General features: G+C 39.6%; 3 protein-coding genes across 3 annotated transcripts in view; 1 reads left to right on the top strand and 2 right to left on the bottom strand.

Annotated features, from left to right (window-relative positions):
- Nucleotides 1-1,716: 1,716 nt before the first annotated feature.
- mrps34 (mitochondrial ribosomal protein S34) lies at nucleotides 1,717-3,976 on the bottom strand. Its single transcript, XM_071911948.1, has 4 exons — nucleotides 3,888-3,976; nucleotides 3,219-3,611; nucleotides 2,974-3,016; nucleotides 1,717-2,192 (listed from the first exon to the last, which is right to left on the bottom strand). Exons 2-4 carry the CDS (start codon nucleotides 3,534-3,536, stop codon nucleotides 1,894-1,896), a joined length of 660 nt encoding a protein of 219 aa, XP_071768049.1. The 5' UTR covers nucleotides 3,537-3,611; nucleotides 3,888-3,976; the 3' UTR covers nucleotides 1,717-1,893.
- An 850-nt stretch (nucleotides 3,977-4,826) lies between these two features.
- spsb3a (splA/ryanodine receptor domain and SOCS box containing 3a) lies at nucleotides 4,827-11,274 on the bottom strand. The gene is made up of 7 exons (XM_071911928.2): nucleotides 11,129-11,274; nucleotides 9,492-9,668; nucleotides 8,884-9,064; nucleotides 8,363-8,550; nucleotides 8,086-8,188; nucleotides 7,817-7,942; nucleotides 4,827-7,586 (listed from the first exon to the last, which is right to left on the bottom strand). The coding sequence occupies exons 2-7, from the start codon at nucleotides 9,615-9,617 to the stop codon at nucleotides 7,195-7,197; spliced, it is 1,116 nt and encodes a 371-aa protein (XP_071768029.1). The 5' UTR covers nucleotides 9,618-9,668; nucleotides 11,129-11,274; the 3' UTR covers nucleotides 4,827-7,194.
- A 1,995-nt stretch (nucleotides 11,275-13,269) lies between these two features.
- LOC139921647 (dynein axonemal heavy chain 8-like) overlaps nucleotides 13,270-25,926 on the top strand; it is a 42,760-nt gene continuing 30,103 nt past the window's right edge. Inside the window, exons 1-22 of the mRNA XM_071911936.2 lie at nucleotides 13,270-13,326; nucleotides 13,466-13,600; nucleotides 13,978-14,062; nucleotides 15,011-15,162; nucleotides 15,905-16,094; nucleotides 17,059-17,222; nucleotides 18,000-18,176; nucleotides 20,416-20,529; nucleotides 21,258-21,365; nucleotides 21,512-21,613; nucleotides 21,761-21,907; nucleotides 21,999-22,196; nucleotides 22,298-22,374; nucleotides 22,492-22,591; nucleotides 22,739-22,858; nucleotides 22,981-23,116; nucleotides 23,254-23,441; nucleotides 23,527-23,607; nucleotides 24,105-24,221; nucleotides 24,746-24,865; nucleotides 25,122-25,288; nucleotides 25,764-25,869. Coding sequence (XP_071768037.1) covers nucleotides 13,270-13,326; nucleotides 13,466-13,600; nucleotides 13,978-14,062; nucleotides 15,011-15,162; nucleotides 15,905-16,094; nucleotides 17,059-17,222; nucleotides 18,000-18,176; nucleotides 20,416-20,529; nucleotides 21,258-21,365; nucleotides 21,512-21,613; nucleotides 21,761-21,907; nucleotides 21,999-22,196; nucleotides 22,298-22,374; nucleotides 22,492-22,591; nucleotides 22,739-22,858; nucleotides 22,981-23,116; nucleotides 23,254-23,441; nucleotides 23,527-23,607; nucleotides 24,105-24,221; nucleotides 24,746-24,865; nucleotides 25,122-25,288; nucleotides 25,764-25,869 — 2,841 coding nt within the window. The remainder of the gene's footprint in view (nucleotides 13,327-13,465; nucleotides 13,601-13,977; nucleotides 14,063-15,010; nucleotides 15,163-15,904; nucleotides 16,095-17,058; nucleotides 17,223-17,999; nucleotides 18,177-20,415; nucleotides 20,530-21,257; nucleotides 21,366-21,511; nucleotides 21,614-21,760; nucleotides 21,908-21,998; nucleotides 22,197-22,297; nucleotides 22,375-22,491; nucleotides 22,592-22,738; nucleotides 22,859-22,980; nucleotides 23,117-23,253; nucleotides 23,442-23,526; nucleotides 23,608-24,104; nucleotides 24,222-24,745; nucleotides 24,866-25,121; nucleotides 25,289-25,763; nucleotides 25,870-25,926) is intronic.

The raw sequence follows: 25,926 nt of genomic DNA, 5'->3' as shown, positions 1-25,926 counted from the left end.
AAACATCAAGGAGGTTAAACATTTTTTTTTTTAAAAATCCAAATGTCCGGACTGCAGACTCGCGGACTATGGTTTTACGTATGCTGACGTTGACTGAAATACTCAGCGTAACTACGTGAGTTCCCAAGGGCTCAGGGGTGCGGGACTGCACACAAGGGGCGAGTGGGACGGGACGGGACTTCTCCCCTCGCTCGTTGCCGTGGATACCACCGACGCGAAATCAACGTTAAACAATCTATCACTGAAGGGTGCAGAGCAGAGGAGTCCATTAGCCGTTACAGGCTGATTACAGTCAATGCTGACTGAATATGCTTTATCATATAAGTAGATGTTAATAACTTACACAGGAATACCCTCTTTGCCTGTTTTCCCGTCATGTTAGACATCTGCCTTTGTTTGTGTCAGCTGACGTATTATCTTAATATAGAACCTCCTTGGTATTATCTGTCGTGCAATGAACGATGGGAAATATTGCCAGAGGAGTCTGCAAGGTAGCGGACTCGCTGGAAGTCTGCATGGACCGTCCCAAAAGTCCGCATGAGAGCCCTTACAGACTTCATACATTTTGACAGTGGACAGCCCTAAATCCTCCTGGACTTCACGGGAGCGCATGGGAGAAGGCACCATGGCAGCATGAAGACTGATTATTGGAGGAGGAGACGGGTGGTGGAGGAGAGGAGTAGTGATTTTTACAGCTTTGGGATGCTTCCATTGTGGGGGGAAATGCTCGCCTCCATTGAAGTGAATAACTGTTTATTGTTGTATATTGTACCATTGTACATCGCCAACGAGTGCTGCACTGCTTGAAAGCTTTTCATTGAGATTTATTGAATTTGTCAACAAAATTTAGCAGCCTGCATTCAGTGTGATGGCTGGTCAGATAGCAACAGATGAATTAGCTAATTAAAATTAAGCAACAAATCTCTATGTTTCTGACACATTCATGGCTATCTGTGATACAGAATAAATGTATAATAGTTTATAAATGATTGATCAAAAACCAAAATACTGTGAATGCATATACAAAAATCTTACAGTAATCCTATAGAACACCAAGAACATTATAGGAGCTCAAGGAAGAGATCAAGGAATATTATAGACTGCTACAGATTATTAAAATCCTTTGATAATCCTATAGGATCTTATAAGAACACTAATGCCTTTTGTATGTCACAACTTAGAATTCTTTTCTCTGGGGCCTACACATTACTTAACACATTATAGACTTTTTTGGCCTCCTTCTCAGTCTTTTTGATGCAAGTCGTGTGCGGATTTCTTGCCTTTTCTTATGAAGTCTCTACTAATCGTAACCTACGCACTGGCTGTCAGTCGCACTATAGAACTAACCATAGGTGCAACAGTTCCCTGAATAGTTTTGGCTTACACATTACTCACAATGTAAATCTACTAATTTGCCCCATGATTGTTTGTTAAAAAAACAACAACTTTGTATCAAATCTCACCAGTGAGGTCAATGGTTGATTATGCCACTTCCTTCTCTCTGATGACACAAACATCACTAGATCACTAGATCACAAAAACCATGTAGGATCAATGGAAAAGTCTTGTCTCCATTACACCCATTACACCAGTTTAGATGTTTCCCATGCAGATTCTCCTGACTATGGCTCCTGTTCTCACTGCTACAAGGCTGTAATACCTTACTGAAGCAGTCTACCCTGCAGACACAAAAGCATCAAAAGCCATTGAAACTGGTCAGATATTGTGGCAAATTTAATATTTACAGCATCACACAGATACATATCACAACAAAGAGCGGTCTGCTTGTGATGAAGACAGCAGAGAACTCATTTGAGTCCATGACTTAGCAGGACAACAGGAGGGTTTCAGAGTGTCTGGATAGAAGAAGAGGCTTTGGCTACTGGCGGTCTATCACACAGCAGTCCCCTCTTTTCTCTGCCTCTCTTGCTCCTGGCTGCGGAAATAGTCTTTGTTGAGCAGGACGTCCCTCTTCAGCGGCAGGGCTGGCTCCTCGGGCCCCGAGGTGCCGCCTCCTGCCTGGTGCTGGGCCAGGAGCATGGCGCGCAGCAGGGGGGGGTAGGTGACGTAGCGCACGGGCGGCTCAGGGAGCGGCTCGAAGTCCTTGAACTGCTGTTCCTCGTGTTTGGGCACCAGGCGCCAGTCATGGTACATCACCTTATCCACCTCCTTGACCTCGCTCTCCTGCTTCCCTGCCAAGCACACAATGCAACAAGATTACTACAAGCAGCTGCTTCACAGCATTACATATGCTATTTTTTGAGTGAGATGCCACTCCCTTTTATTTAGAATTACAAAATGGAAATAACTAATGTACTTTTTCTGTATTCACCCCCATGTGCATCAGGGACTCATGCTTAGCATCATGCATTGTTTGGCCTTAAACTCTAAACTGCAACAAGGATTTTCCAACGCTTTTTCTGGGAAAAATTGGTCACATGGGGTCTGAAATCAGGTCCCTTCATTGCACCTAATGCCATTTTAAGCCACGGCTGGACTCTGCTTCATGATACTAAAGCATAGTGTGATTTCACTTGTAAATCAAGTGTTTATAGATCAAGTGTTTGATTTATGTGTCCTACATTATCAAACTATAACTTGGCCAGATCGCAAGAGTGTATATCGCTAGTAATTCTAGAAATGATAGGAAATTAGAGAACTAAGCTTTTATACACCTTTTAAGTGGAACAAAATTCAAAAAAGATAAAAGTTTCACTGATTCCACTACCCAATTTTTGAAATCCAAAATGAATACACAACAGTTGGACACGTTCTTGTTTTCTGTAATGCACTTGTATATTCGTTCTTTCTGTTCTGTGCTGTCATATGGGTATTTTGTTTACTTTACATTGTATTTTACGGCACTATTGTTCTATTCCAAACAAGGGACAAACAGACATGGCTCTCAGTGTGCCTGTTAAACCTGTTAAAATAAAGGTTTCACATCAAATGAACAGAATGCAATCCTTTTACCTTTATAGGTGAGGACTCCCCATGCTCTGCCATGATCCATGTTCTAAAGAACAGAAGAGAAGAGGCAGACACACATCTTCATTCACACACTCCAACCAAGACACAGTGACATGAGGGACATCCTGACAGGCCTATTGTCACAGAGAAGATGGGTTCTAACTAAATTCTATGCTTTGAAATCCATATTCAAGAATGGAAATATCCACATTTGGGAGTGACAGTGATTGGATGTGGCCTGTTCTCACCTCAGCTGTGTAGTCCACCTTGACCTTGGTGATCTGCCAGTAGCTGGGCTCCGTGTGGTCCGTCAGCCAGGACTTGCGAGTGAAGAGGCGGCCCACTCCAAACAGCCTCATGCCCGCCAGGAGGGAGAAGAGGCGGCTCTCCCTGCGCACATCGTGCCAGGCGAGCACGGGCAGCATCTTGCCCGTGTGAGGCCGCCGCATCGTCTCATAGTCCAGGGCATATTTCTGGGAGTCCCGCGGCTGGGACTTGAGCTCGCGATAGGCCCGGATCTTCCGTGCCATCTCTGCTATCCAGCGGACTCGCTTCTTCTTCACCATGATTGCCTGATGCGCAGCTCGTCCACACTACAGTCCTCACTGATGGAGCCTCAGCAGTCAGCCTTGACGTGTGTGCTGCAAGCAGTATTACATATATTATACATATATGTGTATAATCACATCTCAAATCTATGGAGTCCTTTTATCTGTTGTTTACAGAAGAAACCAAGACATTCATGCTGGTTATTCAACACAAATCACAAGTGACATAAACGCTATCTAAAGGTAGGCTAAAAAACAAACTGGAAAACTATTTAAGAAAAATTTCAACTTGTCAAATCAATTCACTTTTGAAACCTTTATTTGAATTTATCAATATATAATTACGTTAGACGAGTGAATGAGTGATACCTGAATATCCCTGATCAGCCGGACAGATTCCACTTGACCTCGGCAAGGCACACAACTTCCGCTCAATGCGTCCGCGCGGTAAACATTCCGTGTAAAACTGCTAGTATATTTTTGTTCCGCACGAGGTAAGAGCTATGTAGAAGATTGCAGGCAGCACAATAATACATTTCATGATAAACTTGGATAATACATTTCATTCTGGCTATTGCAGATTGTATGGAACATCAATTTGTATTTCCTAATGACGACAAATTATCTATCCTAACCACAACTAGATTTTGATCAGATTTTTGATCAGATACAATCATAATTCCACATCATAGTTTTTCTCAGCGGGGTTCTCCGTAACAACCAGGAACCACATTATATTGTCGTGTTATCACATGTGCACAGGGCAGATGATCTTAGTTGAGTGTGACTCCAACCCTATAAATAGGGGAAAATGCTGAAAGAAAAGGCAATGACTCACACGCAGTTGCAATAAGAAGGCATATTCACAGCAAGAGTCCACCTCCAACAGCAGCTGATGAACACTGACTATTTGTCTCCAGCTCTCAGTATTCATAACTTCCAACAGGCAAAATCACTTCTTCAACAGAAAGATCCAGGATACACTCAAGTCATATTCCCGGGGTGTGCTTGTCCTTGTTTGCAGATGTTTAAGAAATATGATTTTTATACTACATTTTAAAAACAAAAAAAGTGACTGGTAGATACTGCAGCTCTCTAGAGCGGCCAATATTGGTAGTTCATGAACTCTATGAAGCTATATGCACCAAAAACTAAAATTACACTTGAAGTCATTCCCTCTCCAAAGTGTTCCTTCAGATCTGAGGTCCTGGAGGACAGGTGCGCAAAATCTTAATATTAAAAATCTTTACAATGCCAGAGGGAAACTTAACTTTGTTGTTTATTAAAAACATCTAGATAGTCTTCTACCTGTGCATATTTTGCTTTTTTATTTTCAGTTGAAAAGGCCATGCTGATATACAGAAAGAGGCAAGTAAAGGCCTACACATACAGTATTAATATGACATGGTATAGAAGAACCATTTAGATTTTCCTATTTACAGTATATCAGTAAGCAAAAGTGCTTGGATGCAATAACATGAGAAAGAAATACTGTGAAAGAAGACAAAAATAATACATCTGTTGGACGACCACTGCCCTCTGGGCAGTTACATTACTGGATCTGTAGGGAAGGGGCTCTGACTCAATCATGATGCAACTGGATATCTTGACATGGACAGAATTAAGTGTCTAATGTAACCATGATGCCACAAAGCCTGGGGTGCTAAATGACAGATATCAGCCATCGGTGAGCAGGGTCCTCTGGTACCTTCTTACTCAGCTAAACTGTGGTGTCTGCTGTCAAACCGCCTTTTTCTTGTACCACGGCCTCCATAATGACAACCACAACACCTGCTCCTTCACTCTTCCCCATCTGAAAACTGTTTTGGAGAAAGTGCTTAATTGATGCATAACCTTGCGTGTTAAGAGATCGATGGCGGAGGCTCTTTCAAACTGCTAATGTATTTTGGTGATTGTTGGCATACAGTGTGGTTTCCAGACCTGGGTCAAATACTACTGGCAAATACTTGTATGGGTTGCTTTAGCCTACTTGGTAAGGTCAGGTTTACCATACAGACAATACCATGAGTAGCAGAAAATGTAGACCATCATAGGAAAGCATTTGCAATGTTTTGTTAAGACTGACAAATTGCTTGACACTATATGAACTGTTCATAAGCGGTAAACCCCACCCAACTGGTAGTCCAAATAGACTAAAACAAACAAAATAATATTTACAAATATTTGACCCAGGTCTGGTGACTGCCCCTTCCCCAGTCCTGTCTGATCAGTTAACACTTAATGAATTAGGAGTGAAGAGCAGTAGGTGAGGGAAGAGATGGAACAAGGCCTCAGGGAAACAAAGACGACCCTGACATAAACAGATTGGTATGACAGCGTTTGACTTTACATATTACACTACGTTATCTCATATTGGTTAATTCAAAGAAACAACAAGGTGGGCCATTTAAAAAAACGATGCAGTGTAACAGCAATGAGTGGGTTACTTAAAATCTGGGGTACAATCTCATTCTAGTGACATATTTGATTGTTCTGTGGTAAGACTTAGAAGAGCTACATTGAATAATGTACTGCTTATATCTTTTTTAAAAAGAGGAAACCCATAGCATCTACAAACAAGTAGCCAGTATTAGGGATTGGCGGGGATTTTCAAAAGCTGGTTGCAGATAAATCTGATGTTGTACAGAAAGTGTGAGCAAGACCCCTCCTAAAACCAAATGGAATCTAGTCATAGCAGTGCCATGAATGTAGCAAAGCATGTTTGACTAGTGAGATTTTTTTTTCTTGTTTAGTTTTTCAAGTAAAAAACAATTATTCTATGTAGTAGTCTGAGGTGAATGAGTTGTTTGGAGATGATGGATGGTCCATTGCAAGACAGAAAACAAATGAATATACTCATTTTAGGAGGGCAACGAGCTGCAAAGTGCACTGAGATTAATTCAACCTCCTTGTAACATTTCTAAAGTTGCAGATCCATCTGAATGTTTTGGACAGTTACAGATTCAGCGGAGGTCCTGTGGACAAGCAACACAATACGATATGACCCATGACACATTACTTTCTGTCTGTTCCAGTCACGTGACAAAGTGTGTGTGATATTCTTGCTTTGGCAACCTAAAATTACTGACACAGATAAGACAGATAACAGATAACTTAGATAATGCTTTGCTAGCATTATGGTAGAGAGCAATATACACCATTTCCATACAAGATGAAAACACTGAGTACAGCTATGCAGCCTCTTATTTCTGGAAACCTAGATTCCATATCCTTTTTGCATATTTACTGTGATGTGCACCAAAATTTGGCCACACTTCTACACCTCAGTGTCACATTGTACAATCCACTTCCACACGACGTCATTATCCATGGTCATGAATGGCAACTGATCTGCAACACACTATGCTGGCTGACAAAATAAAGCCATATTTTTTTTTTTTTACTTATTACTGAAGCTGGCTTGGATACAGAGTGTGTGATGAGCATCAAGAGAAGATCACATTAGAAATGTGCAAGTAGAATAACTGCCATCACCTTTTCCATTTTCCACCCACCACTTCCTCTGCCCAACAAGTCCTGGTTCTTTTCTTCATTATAATATAATTTGTATGTGTTTGAGGAAAGATTGTGGCAGGTAGGTAACACTAGAGTGAATGCCTTCGGGCAGAGTGAAGTCTGTCAGTGTTTAAGAGGAGATGGAAATCTAACTGTCCAGTCACGTCCAGCGGCATCTCTTCCTCTGGCAGGCCTCAGGGTCAGAGGTGCAACCTTCAGAGTCGCTCTCAGAGGAGGAGGGTCCAGCCAAAGGGGGAACAGGCAAGTGTGACGGCCGCTCGGGCCCATCTGGACTTTCTTCCGTGGTGCCGTTATTAAGACTGAGCACCCAACCCAGCTTGTTGTGCAGCAACTGACGAAGGCCTGGCGGCAGGGGCAACACATCCAGGGTATCTGTACAGTCAGGCAGCAGCTGGCGCAGGCGAGCACAGCACAGGTACTGCAGGGAGGTGGCCGCGAAGCAGGATCTGATCACCTTCATGCTGCTTTTAGCTGCTGTGGAGCATGCCATCGGGTAAAACCTCTTATTTTGCAACTCAGTGGCAGCGACACCTGGATAAAGAATGGTGACAAACCTTATCAAGGTTATATGAAAAACCGTGTTCCAATACTACACCAGGTCGAAAAGACTGGTAGAAAAAACTACCATTATCATTTGAAAAGCTTGAGATGACAATTGTTTAAGGTTTTAAACTCGCACAGAGTGTGCACAGATCATTCAGATCACTTAATTAAAAATGTGGATCAAACCAGCAGTGCTCTGGTTAATGGCCAGTACTAACCTATGCACTTGCGATTCTTGAAGAAAGTAAGCGTGCCGTGCCAGGTGTCCAGATGGACCCCAATGATGGATCCCTGACCAAACCGGGAAGAGAAGTTCATCTTGTCTCCTTTGTGATGCAACAACCCTGGGGAGAAGAAAACAACCAATGATCATGTCCCATTCAAAGAGTAACATCTTCACTAACATTGCTAGCTTCTCTGAAATAGCCTTGTGATGGATTGCCAAAGCTAATGCTGTGTCATGCATAGCATGTTGTGTTAGTCTTACCAGTGTAAGAAAGACCCCAGCTGTCCGAATCCTTTCCCAACAGGCTGCAGAACGTGTGTCTGTACTTGTCCAGGTTGACATCAGAAGTGCCAATGCCAACCATCTGTACAACAATACAAAACAGTCTCAAGACAAATACACTTTGGGTCGCATACACATTTCCCAACATGTATTAAGCCCTGGCCTTGGACTAAAATATCCGCTGTACCTTGGGTTTTCTTGGGAAACAGAGTTTGTATATGAAAAAAATATGAGGAGATCAGGTGTGGAGCTTTACCATGTCTGTTCCATACACTGGAGATGTCATCTTGATCTCCCAGAAGTGCTGCCCATCGGCCAGCTCCTTGGAGCCACGGATTGCTGCTGTACCGCAGCTGTATTCAGTGTGAAAGTTCACTTTGCGATTGTCGCAGCTCAATAACGTTGCTGTAGATCGACTGTTGACATCCCAAACCCAGTCGAAGTCTAAAACATTACAGGTTATACACGGACAATTGATTTCATGACCATGATGCAAGAATTTGACCTACATCTTTTTCAATGACTGGCACTTTGTGTAAATTAACACACAAAGAAGTTAGCCCCAGAATCAACAAGTGAACATATCACAGAGCTCAAAAAAAGATCATATGGACGCATACAACAGTGTAACTCTAGTGACATCATTTAATCAGCCTATAAAAAATATATATATAAATATATATATATATATATAATATAAAATAAATTGGGTACTTCCTATACAAGTTATCCCTTCATGAACTGAGAAGCCCTTGAAATGCAGCAATTGTCCAGTACCTTGGTCATCTTCTCCACAGTGGCAGTCTTTAACTCGGTGAAAGCCCCGCAGGCGGGGGTTGTAGCTGCTTTCAGCCTGGGAATCACAGCCACAGTAGGACTCTCCAGTGACGGGCACTGCACTGGGGACTGGAGGGACCACCACTGCTGGGAAGTCTGCCTCAGAGTCTGAGTCACTGTACTTGGAGGCCACAAAGCAGAAACAAAGAGCAAATTCAAATGCCTGGATTGGTGATGTACCAATACGGTACTGGTTTCGGATACTGGACTGTTAGAAAGCTAAAATAGGGAACTGCATTGGAAAATTTCCAGAAACTTCAAATTTGATAGCGAAAGGCAGGCACATTAAAATGTTACATCCCTCTCTGGGGGCAAAATTGATTAGGTCTCAATTTTTTTTTTCCAGTAACCCCATACTAGTAATGCAATTCGATACACTAAAACATCAAAGATTGGCAGTGAAAAGGTGGTGTTCTCATCAGGATGTAAGAAGAGAGACAAGGAACACGGGTACACAACATATAAACCACTGAACCTTTAGCTTTAGGTCCAGAAGAAAACAGGAGTCCCATAGGCCTACATGTGCGAGTCAGCACTCGTGTCCTTACCTGTAAGCGGTCATAGACCCATTCTTCACTCTCAGAGGCCAACACAAGTGCCCGGGCATCAGCATCCCGCCGTATTCCGCTCCAAACGTATCGCCACGCTCGACTGTTCCTGCTTCGCCTGGACATGGCAGCAACACAATCTCACTTGTAGAAGTTCAATTCCAATAAGTCCAGATGCTGAAAGAACAAAGGTGGTGAAAATCAGGAGATGTCTCACAGGGTTTTCCTTGATGTTTACAAGAGGTGTGGTTGGTTTAAAACACCAGTGGATGAATTCCATGAGGACATGGAGATTATGGGTGGTGATAAATGATCTAACCTGGATTGCTTTTTACATTCCTATATGAGCTATGCTCTGATTGAGATAGCGATACTGAGAACAGACGATAATGTCAATGCACTTTATCACATTTTCTGTATGGTACCTCCGTACCTGCACATATACAAATCACATTTTGAATGTAGCCTATTGATAAGGTGAATAGTCTTTTCCAATCCACGTCTACATGCCTCAAAGCTTTGTGTATGTCCTGTAGAACTGTTAATGTGAATAGGATGCACACACTTATATGCAAAAACCTGTATGTTGTAAATTCACATTTGTTTTCTTCATATTCTCATAACCTCCTCATTTATTACATACTGTATACTTTGGGTATATTTTCATATCGTAAATATCCTCTCTCAGCAGTTCAACTGCTGGTATTTTGCACACCCTAATAAAGTTTCCTTATTCTTCATTATCCATATATTCCACTTAACATGTTCTAGTGTTCAATTTGGTGGTTGCGCATGTTTATATAATCCCGATTTGCTATAATTTCTATTGTGTATTCTATTACTATTTGATGCTTCAAGATCCACTTTTCCCACGGTGTCCATCTAAGTTTCACCTTATCTTAGGCAATCTTATTTTAGGGAATTATTTTTGAGGTTACCTTGATTGTAACACACCCTGCAACAGGCGACGAAGGGAGACACGGGATAAAAATATTCAAACGCTTCCTGACAACACACGTTCCTGTGTCATTAAGCCCACAATACTGAGACAAATGCTTGGGTTCCGTAGATCAAAATCCCTGCTGAAAACACACTACAACTTTCAGTAACAAAAACTAAACCATACAATACAAAAACTATACATAACGTTACACCATCCCTTACGACTTGTTTGTAAGTTTGGCCCTAGCCCAGTTAAGCGTGACAGGGCCGCCAACAACGAAATGGAAGGGGGCATAAAAATTGCCATTTAGCTTTACGTTACATTTTATATTTTGGTAGCTCTCATTCTGATCGGGTTAGTTAGCTAACTAACAAGCAGCAATCTAGCATTTAGCCCGTTGCACCGAGCCCGCATTAGTTAGCTCGCTAGCATGCAACCTACTTAACAGAAAGGCCAGAAACATAACACTTCGCGTTAGGTTGGTATACATTCAGCACATTACCAAACGTTACTACGATAACGGTTTGGTAGTTAACAAGCTACAGACATACAGAAGCGCAACAACTCGGCTGATGCTACCGATTCCAAGCTAGCAGACTAGCGTAAACTAACTAGCTATCTAGCTAGCTGCTGCTGCTATCAGCACGGGACGTTGCGATAGCTAGCCAAGTTATCTTAAAAAAATGTAACGTACCTGATGTTCAGAAACAGCATCCACGTTTAATAAATGACGGCACTTGCAAAGACGTTGTTTCTTTGAAGCCACCTATTTGATAATAAAAGTTATAATACACAACAGCCGAATGGCTGTCTGGCTAAGCTTTGCTTTTTCATGACCTACTTTCAGTCAGACCGTAAACAATAACAGTAGCTCTGTGCTAGCAACGTAAGGAGCACAGCCTCCCTGACAGGATATCAATTAACCACAGCAAGTCAGTTTTGTCATTACTGATCTGATACCTGAAATTTTTTATCAAATAGCATTTTAACTGCACATGCCGGGTATATAATTAAATATTTTGAAGATATCCACCATTTGGAAAAAAAAATGACACCCACTCTTACAAACAAATACAGTATAACTTTGTCCATACAATTATCCTTTCTTAAAGACATTCAGTGATGAACTTCAAGTACTTCACGATTTCCCCTGACATATAGCGTTTTAAAAACTAAACTCAATCAAACTAAACAAAAATTAATTTATACCGTAGCCTGGTAAGCACTGGATTCTGATTGCCCATTTATTTTGTTACCCTTGAAGATTGTCTAGCAAATGACTTTTTTTGTGATGAATCTGAGATTTTTTATACTTGTCTAACCGAATACATCGTTTAACATTCATTAAATTCTGTCTTACCGTGTAGTTCCAATGGTAGTGTTATTTCTTAATTAAGATAATTTTGCAGATTTAAGATTTAAGCAGATTTACTGGCAAGTGCAGCAACTACAATATATTATATTCAAATTATTGAAGGGTTATTTGGACATGTAAACGCCATACGCTGACCCTATCTTGCTATCATTTGCACAAATTAAATTGTATACAACTTATAAAATAAATACATAAATGTATTTAAATTATATTGCGCAAAGACAACGAAATCAAATAGGCCTATCACTAAAATCAATTTTGTGGACCAAATATTTTACGCTCCCTCTAACAAAACGGAGACGCCATAAGGGGTAACTAATTAAGTAAAAATGGAAGTGAGAGTGGGATTTATCTCCCACCTCTTTACTTCTATCTTTGGTGCTAATTGCTGAAGTCCGCGCCCGCCGCCGACGCTCCCTGGCAACAGTAACTACTTGAGCGGTTGGGATTCAAAATATGAAGTTAACGGTCAATAAAGGCCTACGACGTTTCAGCATAGCCAGAAAAATGTTGCCAAACAAGAACCAATAATTTTAATAAGAAGACGACCAAGTTTTGGTAAGGATAGAGCTAGGCAAAGTTAAGGCTAACTAGCCCATTAACACCTGACAGCTGGTTAAAGCTGCCTGAGATAAGGTTAGCTTATCCACAATCTAACAAACGTTAACCAGCTAACGCTAGTTAACGTTTGATGCGGGAACTAGCTAGCTAATGTTAAGCCAGCTAATGGCAGGTTTGTAATGCTGATAGCTACAAAGTTAATTTACCTGACCTTAAATAACTAAAACAGCCTAATTTTGTGTGTGTGTGTGAGTATGAGTGAGTGAGAGTGAGAGTGAGAGTGAGAAACACCCTCCACACACACACCAAAACACACAAGAAGCCAGAGGTAGGGGAGATTTTAAAATTTTGTACAGTAACCTTGAGAAAAGTAGTTCCCAGTTGCATAAAGTTCGTTTTTTTTCTGAATATTTGGAAGTTGTAACATTTTGTCTCTACCAGTCAAAATGCCCAAATATACCTTTTTGAGTTAGGTTAGTATAAAAGTTTCACATTGCTTCTTTTGTATCCACAATAAGTCGCACAGATATTTACACCAGCTATCCATGAAATATATAAACCTCCTGGTGAGTCCAGCTGAAGCTATTATCCCTCACTGCTTGAACCTGTTAAATCTACTGTAGTCATGAAAGGGAGATGTGGATGAAAGAGAGATGAAGGTTCAAAGCTACACTAGGCAAGATTTTTATGTAAAAATAAACCTGCTTATTGGCTTAACGCTACATCACAAATTAGGGCTTCAACAGCGTATTGGCTTTTACAGGCAGCTCAAAGAAACAAAAACAATTGAGGCTCTACCAGCGGAGGCTAATTATATTTTTTGATTGAGTCTAGAGAGGATGAGTCAAGCTACTTTTTCAGACAGCACAGGAGGCGACTCTCTTGTGGCTGAGTCCACGATGGAGCGAGATGCACGCAGTCGAAAGGCGAGCAAGGTCTTAAAGGAGAATGAAGTGGTATGTAAAAATTGAGGTCTCTGGTGAATGGAGGCCTACAGAATACAAGCAAGCCACTCTTCAGACTGTAATAGTGTGATGCAAGTTTTGGTACTTTAACAACTACTATTATTACTATTACAACCTTTTTCTTCCTCAGGCCAGATACAGGGAGGCAAGAGAAGCTCGAAAGAAGCTACTCACTCCTGCACACAAATACATGTTTGACATACTGGCTGACAGGCTCTCCTTGGAGCTAAAAGCAGTAGAAGACTTTGTTTTAGATTCTCCATCTGTGAGTTTGTCCTTTGTTTGTTAAAAGGAAAATCCACATTCAGAATATCCTGTAACAGAAGTAATATATTCCAGTGATCTTGGACATTTTGGTCTTGAACGTGAACATAATCAGGTCTCTCCAAAAGAGAAATGAGAGAGCCAAGACTGTTGATGATCTTTTGGTAACATCACACACATTAGTGTCTTGGTTCTCTGCTTTCTAGATTTTGGGGAGAATTTTGAATCTTTAGAAATATTGACTGAACTTTACAAGATCATCGTTGTATTCTGTTTTAGGATGAATTTTCCCTTTATTTCCCATGCCTAAATTACCATATGTATTTCACTCATTAATGCAAAAAAAAAAAATGTCTCATTTGTTTTCTTACTGAATAGCTGGCTACATTTGATGATTTCTTTGCCAAAGGAGGATGCAAATCCATTTCCTTTGTGTATCAAGAGTCTGAAGTCCCAGGAATAGGTAGGTCTTAATCAAGGAATACTGTAGACTGTGACACATTAGCCTGCAAGCCTCATTTGCTTTATTGTTAGAGATGCATCATTACTAATACTGGTATTGGATGTTGGCTGATACCAGGTTAAAATAGGGTGCCAATGTTAAAGAATTTCCATAATACCAAAATACCAAGCCTTGCCTAAGATTTCAGAAATCTAAAAGAAAACTGACTTAATTGTCTGCCTTTTTCACCTATAGATCTCTCTAATAGAGAAACATTGATTACGTTCAAACCATTTTTTGTCCAATGACCCCCAAACTAATTGGCAAAGCTATAGTTCTGCAGAGCACTTGTACAGTGAAATTGGTGGTTCTGGCTACCTTTTGACATATAGGCCTAGTAAAAAAAGCCTGTCAAAGCTTCTTCTTAAAGTAAAACAGGTACATTTCCAGTACAAAGGCCAAATTTTCCATTGGCTTTTCAAGAGGTCAGCTTGCAACAAGAAACACTGAAGCTAACATTATAGTAAATTCCTTAATGAAATAAATCCAAGCTGTTTGTGCAAAAACTGGCAGTAAATAAAAAAGGTTTGCTACCAACCATATTGTAAGGATTAAGTCTAACCTAAAAATATAGCAGGAAGAATATTGGCAGCGACCAACGGTGAGCACATCAACAAAATAATGACCACAAGCTATCCACGAGACAGATGTTTATAGTCATAAGATTAAACCTGTTCAGTGTTGCATGATTTTGCTTATCTCCCCTCTGAAATGGAATTGTTGGATGGGTCAGCTGTGTAAAATGGCCTTCAGTCTTAAGTTCAGTAAAATTATTGGATTGGATCTGTACCCAAGTTGGTTAAAATCTAAACTTTTGTATACAGAATTAATATCAGCATTGAATAGTTGTATGGGCACATTTCCTGTTTGTCATCTCACTAAGAAAAATTCTCATGGATTTAATTTCAGAATGTGGCCGCTCATTTCCTGGAACTGCCAAAGGGGCAAAGATAATGAGATTGTTCTTAGCCAGTTTGTCTCAGACTTGCCTGACAGGCGTGTGCTGCTTTTTTGTGCGAACTAGGGTCGACATTCCTGTAAATCCAGAAAGCATAAATGAGGTAAGACAATGTTGTATTTGTAAAGAGATGTTTTTGCACACACTGAATAATTTGTTTTGTGTGAAAGTAGCATTTTCCCTTTATTTGACTGTATTACTTGACTTTATTTGACTGATTTTGATAGCCAAATTAAAGGGGAATGCCACCCATTTTAAATAGTAAAATATGCCTTCCTCTACCCCTCGAGGAGTACTGTGATCACAGGCAAAAGTTCGACATAGCTCGAATGCTGTTTTGGCACAACCCTTTTCAATCCAATGCACTGTCAATGGGGGTTGGGACCTAAGACATGAACCTAAAACATGCTAACCTAAGGTTTCAGTATTCTATATAATCAAATGTAAATGAATAAACACAATTAATGCACTTGTTCCTGCAATTGCAGCATAAGTAATGAAATAGTACTCAGATCAGTACTTGGATTCGGGTTCTCCTTAATAAAGTATCCAATACTCATCTCAACCATGTGTCACAGCGACCCAAGGGTCTTCAGGTCTTCGGGTCTTCATTCCAACCAAATACTACAGCAGCTGATTTTACTGATAAGCACACCTTCAATATAGGTGTCCCCTATATTCCTTTGTTAAAAGTTGGCAACCCCAGTCATAGAAAACACAATTGTCACATTACTTACAAAGGTGCTCACAGTTGACAACCATGTAACTAGCACTAAGCTAGTTTTCACATGTTTTGTCTTTGCATTGTGTAAAGTAATGGATGATCATTTCTTGTTGCTTTATAGGAGATCTACTTCTTAATGCTTGATGCCACCGATGGCCTCCTGAAAGGAACCAGGAATCTCTACTCCAAATTTCTGCTGCCATCTCTCAATGCAACACAAAACTGGGGTGTCTTGAATCAGTCTAAACATGGAGAGAAATTTAAACAGAACTTCAAGAACACCATAAAACGTTCTATTAGCTTCTTAGATGGTGAGTAAATTTTTCTTCAAGTTGTCAGTTTCTTCAGCCTTGATTTGATATATATTTGGCATTGTAATTAATCTGTCATCAACAGTTTTCTACTGTTAATCTCAAGTCATTTATGACATATTACTTGTGAACTTGTTTTAAAAGTTCTAATATTACTTTATTACTTCCTAATAGCAGTAATTTGTTATATTTTTCATAATATTATTTTGATATTACTCTCTCCAAGCTTCTGTTTTTTATCTAAGGTGTTACAGAAAGTTGTTATCACAGAAAACAACCCACTATTCGCTCTCGCTCCTCAACACACCTTTTCACACCTTTCAAAATTGTGTACTAGGCAGAAGCTGGCTGAAAACGGTGTGTTTACGTACGCACTCTTTAAGTTTAGACTACAATGATTGTTTTTTATTCTGGCATCCATCAAAATTCTCTTTCATGTCTCCAGCTTGTTTAAAATGCAGCAGCTAGGATTTTAACAGGTACAAAGAGACAAAATCACATCACTCCAATTTCAGCATCTCTTCCCTGTATCGCGCCCAATTACAAGACCTCACTGCCAAATGATAATGAAGCCATCTATTGCAGTGTGTTCTCATTGTTTGTCTTTTCAAAAATGCTAAATACCTCAGTGGCATCAACTGACAGTAGAATTAAATGTTGACAGGGCATAGGTGTTTCAACAGCCTCAACATAAAGCAGTTTCTTCAAAGATCACTGCAGTATGTATAAAGAATAATAGTCTTACTGATATGACAGAAACAAGGATGTCTGAGAGTGAGAGAGAGACTGCATTATGAATCATTCAAGTTCTGATATTTAGGAGGAATGATGATGAAAGTAACAAGCAACAACTTAGTTTTGTTGCAGTATTCGTTACTAATTCGTAACTAACATTACTAATAACCAAACGTTGGTCATCAAGTAGTTGTAAGGATCTAATTCAACTCTCTTGTATGTGTCCCAGATATCCAGTTGACCATTGAGGGTATTGTTCATCTGAATACAGCCACAGACATTGACTTCTCCAGATTGGTTACCCTTGAAGATATCAAAGCTGCGGCAGCAGACTGCGACATGGTTCATCAACTGGAAGAAATTTTGATGCAGTGGTATAAGCAGATCGAGCAGGTTGGCGATGGCACAGTACACTGTTTCCCAGTGTTATTGTGGAAATCTTATATTCTCTCCTTTAATCAGAACACCACTTAAATCAAGATTTCATTTTTGTTAGTGCTATGCTCATGGACAGTCAAATTTGTGTGAACACCTCCCCCAGAGCCAGAAATTACAGAACTAAGACTCAAACCTGCATGTCATTAATATGTAAAATTTGGGGGCTGATCCATAGAAAATGAATGGGAGAGTGGTTTAGCTATATTCCGTAGTAGTAGTAGTACTGAACCACGAAATGTACACAGAAAACTCACATGTGTGTCTCAGGGTCACCTTTCCAACCTTTCCCATATTCTCTTGGGAGCAGGCCCAGATTGTTGACATAACAGGTTTTAATCTTAGTTTTTCATGTTCACAAATATTGAATTGACTGGTCTAGACCATAAGAATAACACACAAGGGGAATAAATATTTGAGGTTTATTCTCCGTCTGTAGTATTATAAATATGACCTCATAGCAAGTTTGGGGTCAATCTGCTTGGTCAAAAATATAAATTAAAACTGCATGTTACATAATAACAAAATATCCTTTGTGATATTTATTGATGGATTGGACATAACAACCTTTTTATGGCGAAGGATTTTCATTTTTTGAATGTTGAAAGAAAATGAAACCACTTTGTAAATTACGTTAATTGGAATTGAAGTGAGTCCAACCCTACGCTGCAGAAAGAGACTATCTATAAATACATGTATATACTGTATGTAAACTGTATATATCCATGTCATCAGGTCTTGACAGAAAGTGATCAGATGAGGAAAGAGGCTGATTCTGCGGGGCCATTGACTGAGTTGGATCACTGGAAAAGAATGTCGGCAAAGTTCAACTCCATCATTGATCACATCAAGGGCCCAGAGTGCAAGGCAGTGGTAATGGTCCTCCATGTCAGCCGCTCCAAGACTCTGAAGGTACAAGTTCTTGAGTGTTCTAGGTAGAAAGGTTATGCCTATGTCTACATCTACATGTCCTACAAGTAACTGGATTACAGTAACATGATTGTATACATTTTGGAGGCAAAGTAATCCATAAAGCCACAACAAGCGTTCCATCACCTATGCATAGGCGTAAGGTGCGAGTGGAGGTTGGGCTACCAGCGAGAATCTGTGACAAACAGTCAATTGTCTTAGCTAGCAAAACTAGAAGTAGCCTATTGGAAACAATTTTAATCTATCTGATGTAAATGGTATAGTTTTAAAATTATATCACGCAACAATCATCCACAAGATAAACAAACTTTATTGTTGCCCGAGATACACTGGTTGCCGTGGATGCCCCTCCCACAGTGTAACGATGATCATACTGTGTAAAAGGTGGCTTTTGGAAATTGATCATGATTAATTCTATCCTGGCTCTGCTACGGCATTTCAGTCAGTTCGAGTATTGCAGTGGATTACATCACCAATTACAATTTCATGCAGGTAGTCTTGTTTGTTTGTTTGTTTGAATTTATTAGTATTCATGCTCACAGTTAACAACTGAATAGAAGCAGAATTTACATTAATAAAAATAGAAATATATCTATACATGATTGTACATCATAAAAATGTAAAACTATACATAACTATATACACACATGCACCCATACATTCATACTCATACATACACATTTACAAAATACAACCATACACTTACATACAACCATGCATACATTTTAAAATGCCATAAAAAACAACAATATACAACACAAAACACAAAACAAACAAACAAAAACAAACCCCAAAGACTTCAGCTATCCATCTTTTGTTCCATTCAGTTCTGTATTGTACAGTCTGACTGCTGTAGGCAGTGTTGCTGCTTTCAGCCTGTTTGTTCTGTACTGGATGTGTGTAAAATTGTTGCTGTTCCGTAGCAGTCTGTTTGTATTATCTGCTCTTGTCTGTGGGAGCAAGTCATGGAGTGGATGTTGTGCATGTGTCATCTCTTTGACCAGCTGAATGGCTGCCTGTTCCCTCCTGCTCTGAAGAGATGGGAGTTGCGGTGGTGGGGTGCAGCCTCTGGAGATGATCCTGAGGGCCCTTTTTTGCACCCTCTCCAGTAGTGCAGCCTGGCTTTTATTGCACCCCACCAGAAGGACACTGCCATACTCCAGACACGGCCTGACCACAGCAGCGTAGATGGTAGCCAGGTCCTCGCAGGGTAGGCCGTGTCTGGCTAGAACAGTCAGAAAGTGCAGCCGTTTAGAGGCTTTCCTCACTACCTGTTCAATGTGAGTGTCCCCGCTGAGGTCAGAGTCCAGGTGAAAGCCTAGGTACTTGGTGGTGGTCACGACCGGGACTTCCTGTCCCCCGAGAAACAGAGGAGCAGGGTTGTGGTGGGTTTCTGGAGAAGCAGATTCTCAGTTCCACTGATTTTCCACTGATTTTTAGTCAGTCATCTATAATGGATTAGGGTTACACCAATATATTTTATTAAATATCTGATATCGCCCAATCAGTCTCCTCCACCGCCGATATAATGGAGGTTCCTTCCTGACCACAACTACCAAAGTTACCTGCATTGAAATTTTATTTTATTTGTTCAATAGTTATGTTTTCTTGTAGATTAATTCTTCGTTTAAAGGCCTAATGTATCCCAGAGTTTGCTTTACCCCTTGATCACTCTGGCTTAAGGAGCTGCTAACACACCTAAAAAATTAATTCAAATGGTTTTCAGTGGAGAGTCTTAGTGTCACATGATGGTCTAAATGAAGTGAAGCCTGCAAGCTAGTTCAGGCAGACAACTTGAGTGCCGCTGTGCTCTGGATCAGCTGATGTTTCAGCTGAGTTTGCATATTGCCATTAGAGGTCTGTTTAAGCTGTCAAACTCACCTGCTCATTCTGTGGTTCCCCATGGCGGGGTGTTGCAATTGATCTCTTCCTGCTTTCGCTTTTGGCAGGGAGAGCAGGGAGTGATACGAAACAGCCTTGACACCAAAATAAAATCTGTATTTACATTTTTTCTCTGTAAAATTTAGAGGCTTTTTCACCCTGACAAGAATAAAATTAAAAATTAAAGATATTGAATATGAGCACAAAATATCAGCTATTGGTGACTTCAGTCTAAAAATATTGGTACTGGCCTTCAAAAACCCTAAACCCATACAGGGCAAACCCTATAATGGATTACATTCAAATTCAAAGTAACCTTTCCAACCCTGTCCCTACGTAGATGTGGCGGGAGCTGGATGCCAGGATAACGGATCGTGCCAGTGAGGCCAAAGATAATGTAAAATTCCTACGCACACTGGAGAAAGTCTGCCAACCTCTTTACAACAGTGACCCGGTGTGTATAGTAAGATGAATACCTAGTTATGTCTGTGGAATCAACTTTTCCTTACACCTATTTGAAACTTAATAAGGAAAGTATTTGCATTCGCCTTATTCCGGTATAAAAATGTGTATTAACCTATGGAAAAGTATTGTAAATACACAATAATATTGTGTAAAATCTCCCTAATACATAATGTACTTGCAAAAGCTATAGCAACATAATCCAAGTACAGTGTCTACAAACACAGTGTACTAAAAAAAGATGAAAAAGTACAATTGTGAGTTATATTTTGTTTATTTAGATTGTGTTCATCTATTGAGATGAAGATCAGACCACATTTTAGGACCAATTAATACAGAAATCCAGGTAATTCCAAAGTGTTCACAAACTTTTTCTCCTAACTGTACATGATTACATCTGTGTTTGAAACTTTGTAATCAAGGTGATTTTTTAGTTTCAGTGAGGAAAGCTTAGATCCTCTACAAAATGTATCGACCCTTCTCTTTTTTTTAAGTTAGAACTAGTTAATACTTGGATGTACTAATTTGCTAAGTAGTAAATTAAATTTGTACACTTTGAATTTACATTGTGTTTTTACACCTTTTTAAGTACATTATGTATTAGGGAGAGTTTCATTAAGTGGGCTACTTACAGAGTATTATTGTGTAGTTAAACTCATTTTTCACAGGTTAATACACAGATAATGCACATATGTCTCATATGTGCTCGTCTGATTTCAGCTCACCATGACGAAAAGCATTCAGAACATCATCAATGCCATTCAAATGATTCACAGTGTTTCACTGTACTACAATACATCTGAAAGAATGACCTCACTGTTTGTCAAAGTAAGTTATTTAGATTTAGTATCAGAAAAGCAGAAGTTTCAAATATTAAATATTTGGAAGTGGATGAAAAGACACAATGTAAGGATCCTGTTTGCACTGAGAAACTTTGGAATTGAAGAGTGCCTGAAACATGAAACATTTTCCAGGTTACGAATCAGATGGTTTCAGCATGCAGAGCATATATTACTGACAACGGCACCTGTCCAGTTTGGGACCAAGATGCTGAAGACATCATCAAAAAAATGCAGGTGAGGGTGACTCATATTGGGATAATTATTAGTTATCTCAGGCAACTACTGATACATTGATAATTAGGCCTAAATATAACAAATGTTAATGCTATCTAATGATATCTAATTGTTGATAAATTGTTGTTGGTCAATTATCTTTGGCAGGACTGCATCTACTTGTATCAGGAGTATCAGTCTTGTTTTCACAAAACAAAGAAACAAACAATTGAAAGGCCTGGAGAGAGGCCCTTTGAGGTTTCAGAGATGCACATTTTTTGCAAGTTTAAAGGCTTTTGCAAGCAACTGGAAAAGGTGTGATATCCCATTATGTTACCTTTTTATTTGAATCCCTCTCTTTCACCATAAGGCCTACCCATGTAGCAATAACCATTCTGTTTTATAGATCACCCAAATGATTACAATGGTGAAGACATTCTCTGTTCTTGGACAATCAAACATTGAGGGCATTGAGATACTGGCTAGGCAATTCCAGAATATATCCGTGAATGTGAAGAAGAAGCAATATGATATATTGGCTCCAAGAGAAGCTGAATTTGAAGTGGACTTTGCTGAGTTTATGACTCAAATCTGCAACCTTGAGGTATGTATTTTGTGATGCTGTTCATATAATGCAAACATGCTGTGGTATGGTGTTTTTAAAGTAGATGATCATATTAATATTTTGCCTATTCTTATCTATAGAACCAGCTGCAAATTTTCATGAATTCCTGTTTCTCAAAAATCCTCTCATCTCGGCAAGCTTTCTGCCTGCTACAGAGGTCTGTAAACATCATAAAGATGCTGCTATTCATTCTAATGATATAAACTATGGATGAATGGGCATAATAATAATAAGGAAAAACAATATTTTATTCTCATGAATTCCATTATTGTAGTTTTCAGAAGCTGAACATGCCCTGTCTAAAGACTGAAATATCCAACACTTTGGGTCTCATTCTTCAGCACTATGCCTCAGAACTAGAGTTTGTGAATAAGGTATTTCATTTGCATTAGGCTACATAGCTGACTGGATATTGACAGTACAGTATAACATTATTGTCACATTGCTTTCAAATTTCATCATACAGACTTTGTAGTTTTTGATCAGATGAACAGATCTACCTATGTAAATTTACTTGACAGCTCTATCAGGAACACAGAGAGGACCCCCCTATAGCCAGAAACCTGCCTCCTGTGGCTGGCAGGGTTGGGTGGGTCAGACACCTCTACAGAAGAATAGAGGAACCTATATCATTTATAGATGTAAGCCTAAATTTGTCCTGTCAAAACAAATAAAAATACTTAATCATAATACTTAATATGATACATAATACTTGTTAACTTAAACCATATTGAATTTTGAATGGATCTGTTTTCTTCAACAGAAAAACTTTGACATCCTATTCAGTCCTGAAGGAAAGGAGGTGGTAAAAATGTACAATCGGACTGCAGCTGTGTTTGTGGAGTTTGAGCTTCTTTACCACAAAGCCTGGATGAGGGAGGTCTCACAGCTAGAATATGGTTGGTAGCCTGGACCTGACAGGATATGTTGATACTCTAGATGGCACACATTAGCCATTGTCAGGTTGCATCTTGAATTTGTATGATTCTGTTAGTATCCACTGCAAATGGTTTCTCCCCACTCTCTTTCATAACAGCCTTACAAAGTACAGTGCTGGTTCGCCACCCTGAGACAGGAAAATTACTTGTCAACTTTGATCCTAAAATAACTGAGGTCATTCGGGAGACTAAATGTATGCTGAAGATGGGTCTTGAGGTTCCAAAGCAGGCTTTGCATCTGGTCAAGTCAGAAAGCAGAATAAATGCCAATCACCTCAGACTAAAGGTATGTAATGATAGGTATTTTTCCACAGTAGAATGGGCTCACTTAGTATAAAATGACTTTGTTTGCCATATTTTGTTTCCCATAGACCCTTTTGGCAGACTATGAGTCCACTTGTGAGAATGTACCCGCGGTCTTCTACAACTTGATGGCTTCAAAAATTAAAAATGTAAGCAAGTTAAACAACTAAATCGCAAATTATCAAAATATTGAAGAATAGCCAAAACTGGCTTTCCTTGGCATACATACCATGTACACACAACATGAAGAGTCCAGCTCTTGATCTTTAAGAAGTCATTGCCCCTCTCTCTCATCTTTCTTGTCTCTCTGCCAGTATTGGCTGGGTAGAGACCAAACCTGGGCTTGTGTTAGGATTAAAAAGGGTCTGCATATGATTATGTAGAAAGTGATGGCTTCAATAACTTAAGGGTTGACTGATCCTTTTTTTATTTTTTTAAACACTGTGTAATGGGGTTGCCATAGCCTTCCTAAATAATTCAATTTATGGAAGAATATGAAATATTTTAGGCTTATAGTTTAGTAGTTTATGTACAGCAAAAATTATATAAAATTGATTTTTCTTTGGGGTAATGTCCCCTATATCTATTAATTAATGCTTTCAGACTTGACTATTTCTGACTATTCTATTTTTTGGTAAATTACTAGGTGGAGTCTGTGCTTCGCCATGGGTCAGTGCTGCTCACCTGGTCATCTTTCATTCTGGACAGGTTCTTCCAAAATGTCGACACTGCTATGTCTGAGCTCAAACATCTTCTAAAGAAGGTACTTTTTTGAAAAAAGAATTGAGTTAAATGTAAGCTATGCTAAACCCTCGGGCATGCATAATGTTCCATCATGATATCATTTACAGTACTGTTGTCAGGCAAGGATGTGAAAGGAAAGACTTCATTCACAGGGTTCCAACACACATTTTGACAATTTCCAGGTCTTCAAAGTATGGAAGAGTACAAAAAACATAAACTTTTGAAAAGATTGGAAATTTATCACCACAATGTGAATTCCTTGCCCCCATATTATTAGCCTACGGTCAGTGGTTTGAAACAATGAACGACAGATCTGCAATGTCTAAAAATTGAAGTCTGGGTGTGTGAAGTATGGGATTTTGAAATGTAAAAATTAATATGAACATTGCAATCACCAATCAGTATTTATTCACAATTTTTCCTTTGTTCTGCTTGTCACATCCCAGGTCAGGCGTTCATGTAACACTATAGGGCCTTGTATATACAGTTTGGTAAATCATTTTGCTTGAGGGCCATGCTGCAAGATGCCTCATTTCTCCGCAGGTGCGGGATATCTGTGAAATACACATTGACGATGTCCTCAAAGACATTTCAGAGACTGTGCTGATTGAGCTTCCAGAAGATCAGCCTTCTTCACTGCAGCACCTGATTGACACAAATGAGGTCTGGAATGTAATCACATATTTCACCATTTGTTCCAGGGTTGGGGTCATTTCACTTTCATTCCTATCAATTAAAAATATGCAGTCAAATTGTGTATTCACTGGTTAACATTACAGCAATAAATTATTATTTGTCAATTACTTGACTCATGATGAACCCTTTTCAAGAAAATTGTTTTTAAAATTTTGCATTTTAAAGAAGTTCCCTCCCTTAGTCCAGGTCACCAATCTACTCATTATATGTCCTGTTTTTGTAGAATCGATGTAAGAAGTGGGCTGATACCTTGGACCACAAAAGTAGCCACGTTGAAGAGGCAGTAAAGGAGCTGATTAATACATTCAGTGCCATTTACGAGTCAAAAGGCACCAAGAAGACTGTTGAGGAACCTGCACCAGGTCCTCCTAAGCCCCAGTTTTATGAGTTGTAAACTGTTAGAAATAAACCCCATGTATTTAAATAATACTCACACACACAAACACACATTTTTTAAATATTTTTTTATTTTACCACTTGAACATTCTAGAGCAAAGGCGTGTGACAGTCTCAGTAGAGGCCAAAACCTCCAATGAGGATAAAGGAATGAATTCAGAAACTCAAGATGGTGACAAAGAAAGCGACTTTGAAAAAGTATGTTTGCTTACCAAAATACCCCTCTTATGTACAGCATACCAACAAGATCTGTCAATGCTTCAAATTACAATCTTAATTTTAGGAGTGCAAGAAGATGTATGAGTACTTCAGTGCCAAGCTATTAGACGCACTGGTCAAAGCAACCAGGTTATCGCTGGACTCTCTGAAGAGGAGGCTTTTTGTTGCTTCGTAAGTATGACTTGTGTTTATCGGTATTTCGGAAAAAAAAATTGCCAATATCTAAGTGAAACAATATTATCTGTCACAGTCCTTCATCAAGAAAAGGGCATTTCAGCACATGCCGGCAGTCAAAGTCTGAGTCTGAGCTGGTCACACTCATAAAATCTGAAGTCCACCTGGTTATACCCAATGTGGTAAGTTTATAATACTAGGGGTGACATTCATTGTTGACTGGTTTCAGTTCAGGCTAA

Source organism: Centroberyx gerrardi, chromosome 7 (genome assembly GCF_048128805.1).
Source record: "Centroberyx gerrardi isolate f3 chromosome 7, fCenGer3.hap1.cur.20231027, whole genome shotgun sequence".
NCBI classification, from domain to species: domain Eukaryota; kingdom Metazoa; phylum Chordata; class Actinopteri; order Beryciformes; family Berycidae; genus Centroberyx; species Centroberyx gerrardi.
This window is presented reverse-complemented; position numbering and strand designations above follow the sequence as displayed.

What these genes read in the sequence shown, in the direction of transcription:
- spsb3a (XM_071911928.2), bottom strand. Translation starts at nt 9,617, where the DNA reads ATGTCCAGGCGAAGCAGGAACAGTCGAGCGTGGCGATACGTTTGGAGC. An exon ending in GGGTCTATGACCGCTTACAG is followed by an intron (nt 9,065 to 9,491) that starts GTAAGGACACGA and finishes GTGGCCTCCAAG; the next exon opens with TACAGTGACTCAGACTCTGA. An exon ending in CAAGAATCGCAAGTGCATAG is followed by an intron (nt 7,587 to 7,816) that starts GTTAGTACTGGC and finishes TTCTTTATCCAG; the next exon opens with GTGTCGCTGCCACTGAGTTG.
- mrps34 (XM_071911948.1), bottom strand. Translation starts at nt 3,536, where the DNA reads ATGGTGAAGAAGAAGCGAGTCCGCTGGATAGCAGAGATGGCACGGAAG. An exon ending in AGGTGGACTACACAGCTGAG is followed by an intron (nt 3,017 to 3,218) that starts GTGAGAACAGGC and finishes TCTGTTCTTTAG; the next exon opens with AACATGGATCATGGCAGAGC. An exon ending in GGGAGTCCTCACCTATAAAG is followed by an intron (nt 2,193 to 2,973) that starts GTAAAAGGATTG and finishes TGTGCTTGGCAG; the next exon opens with GGAAGCAGGAGAGCGAGGTC.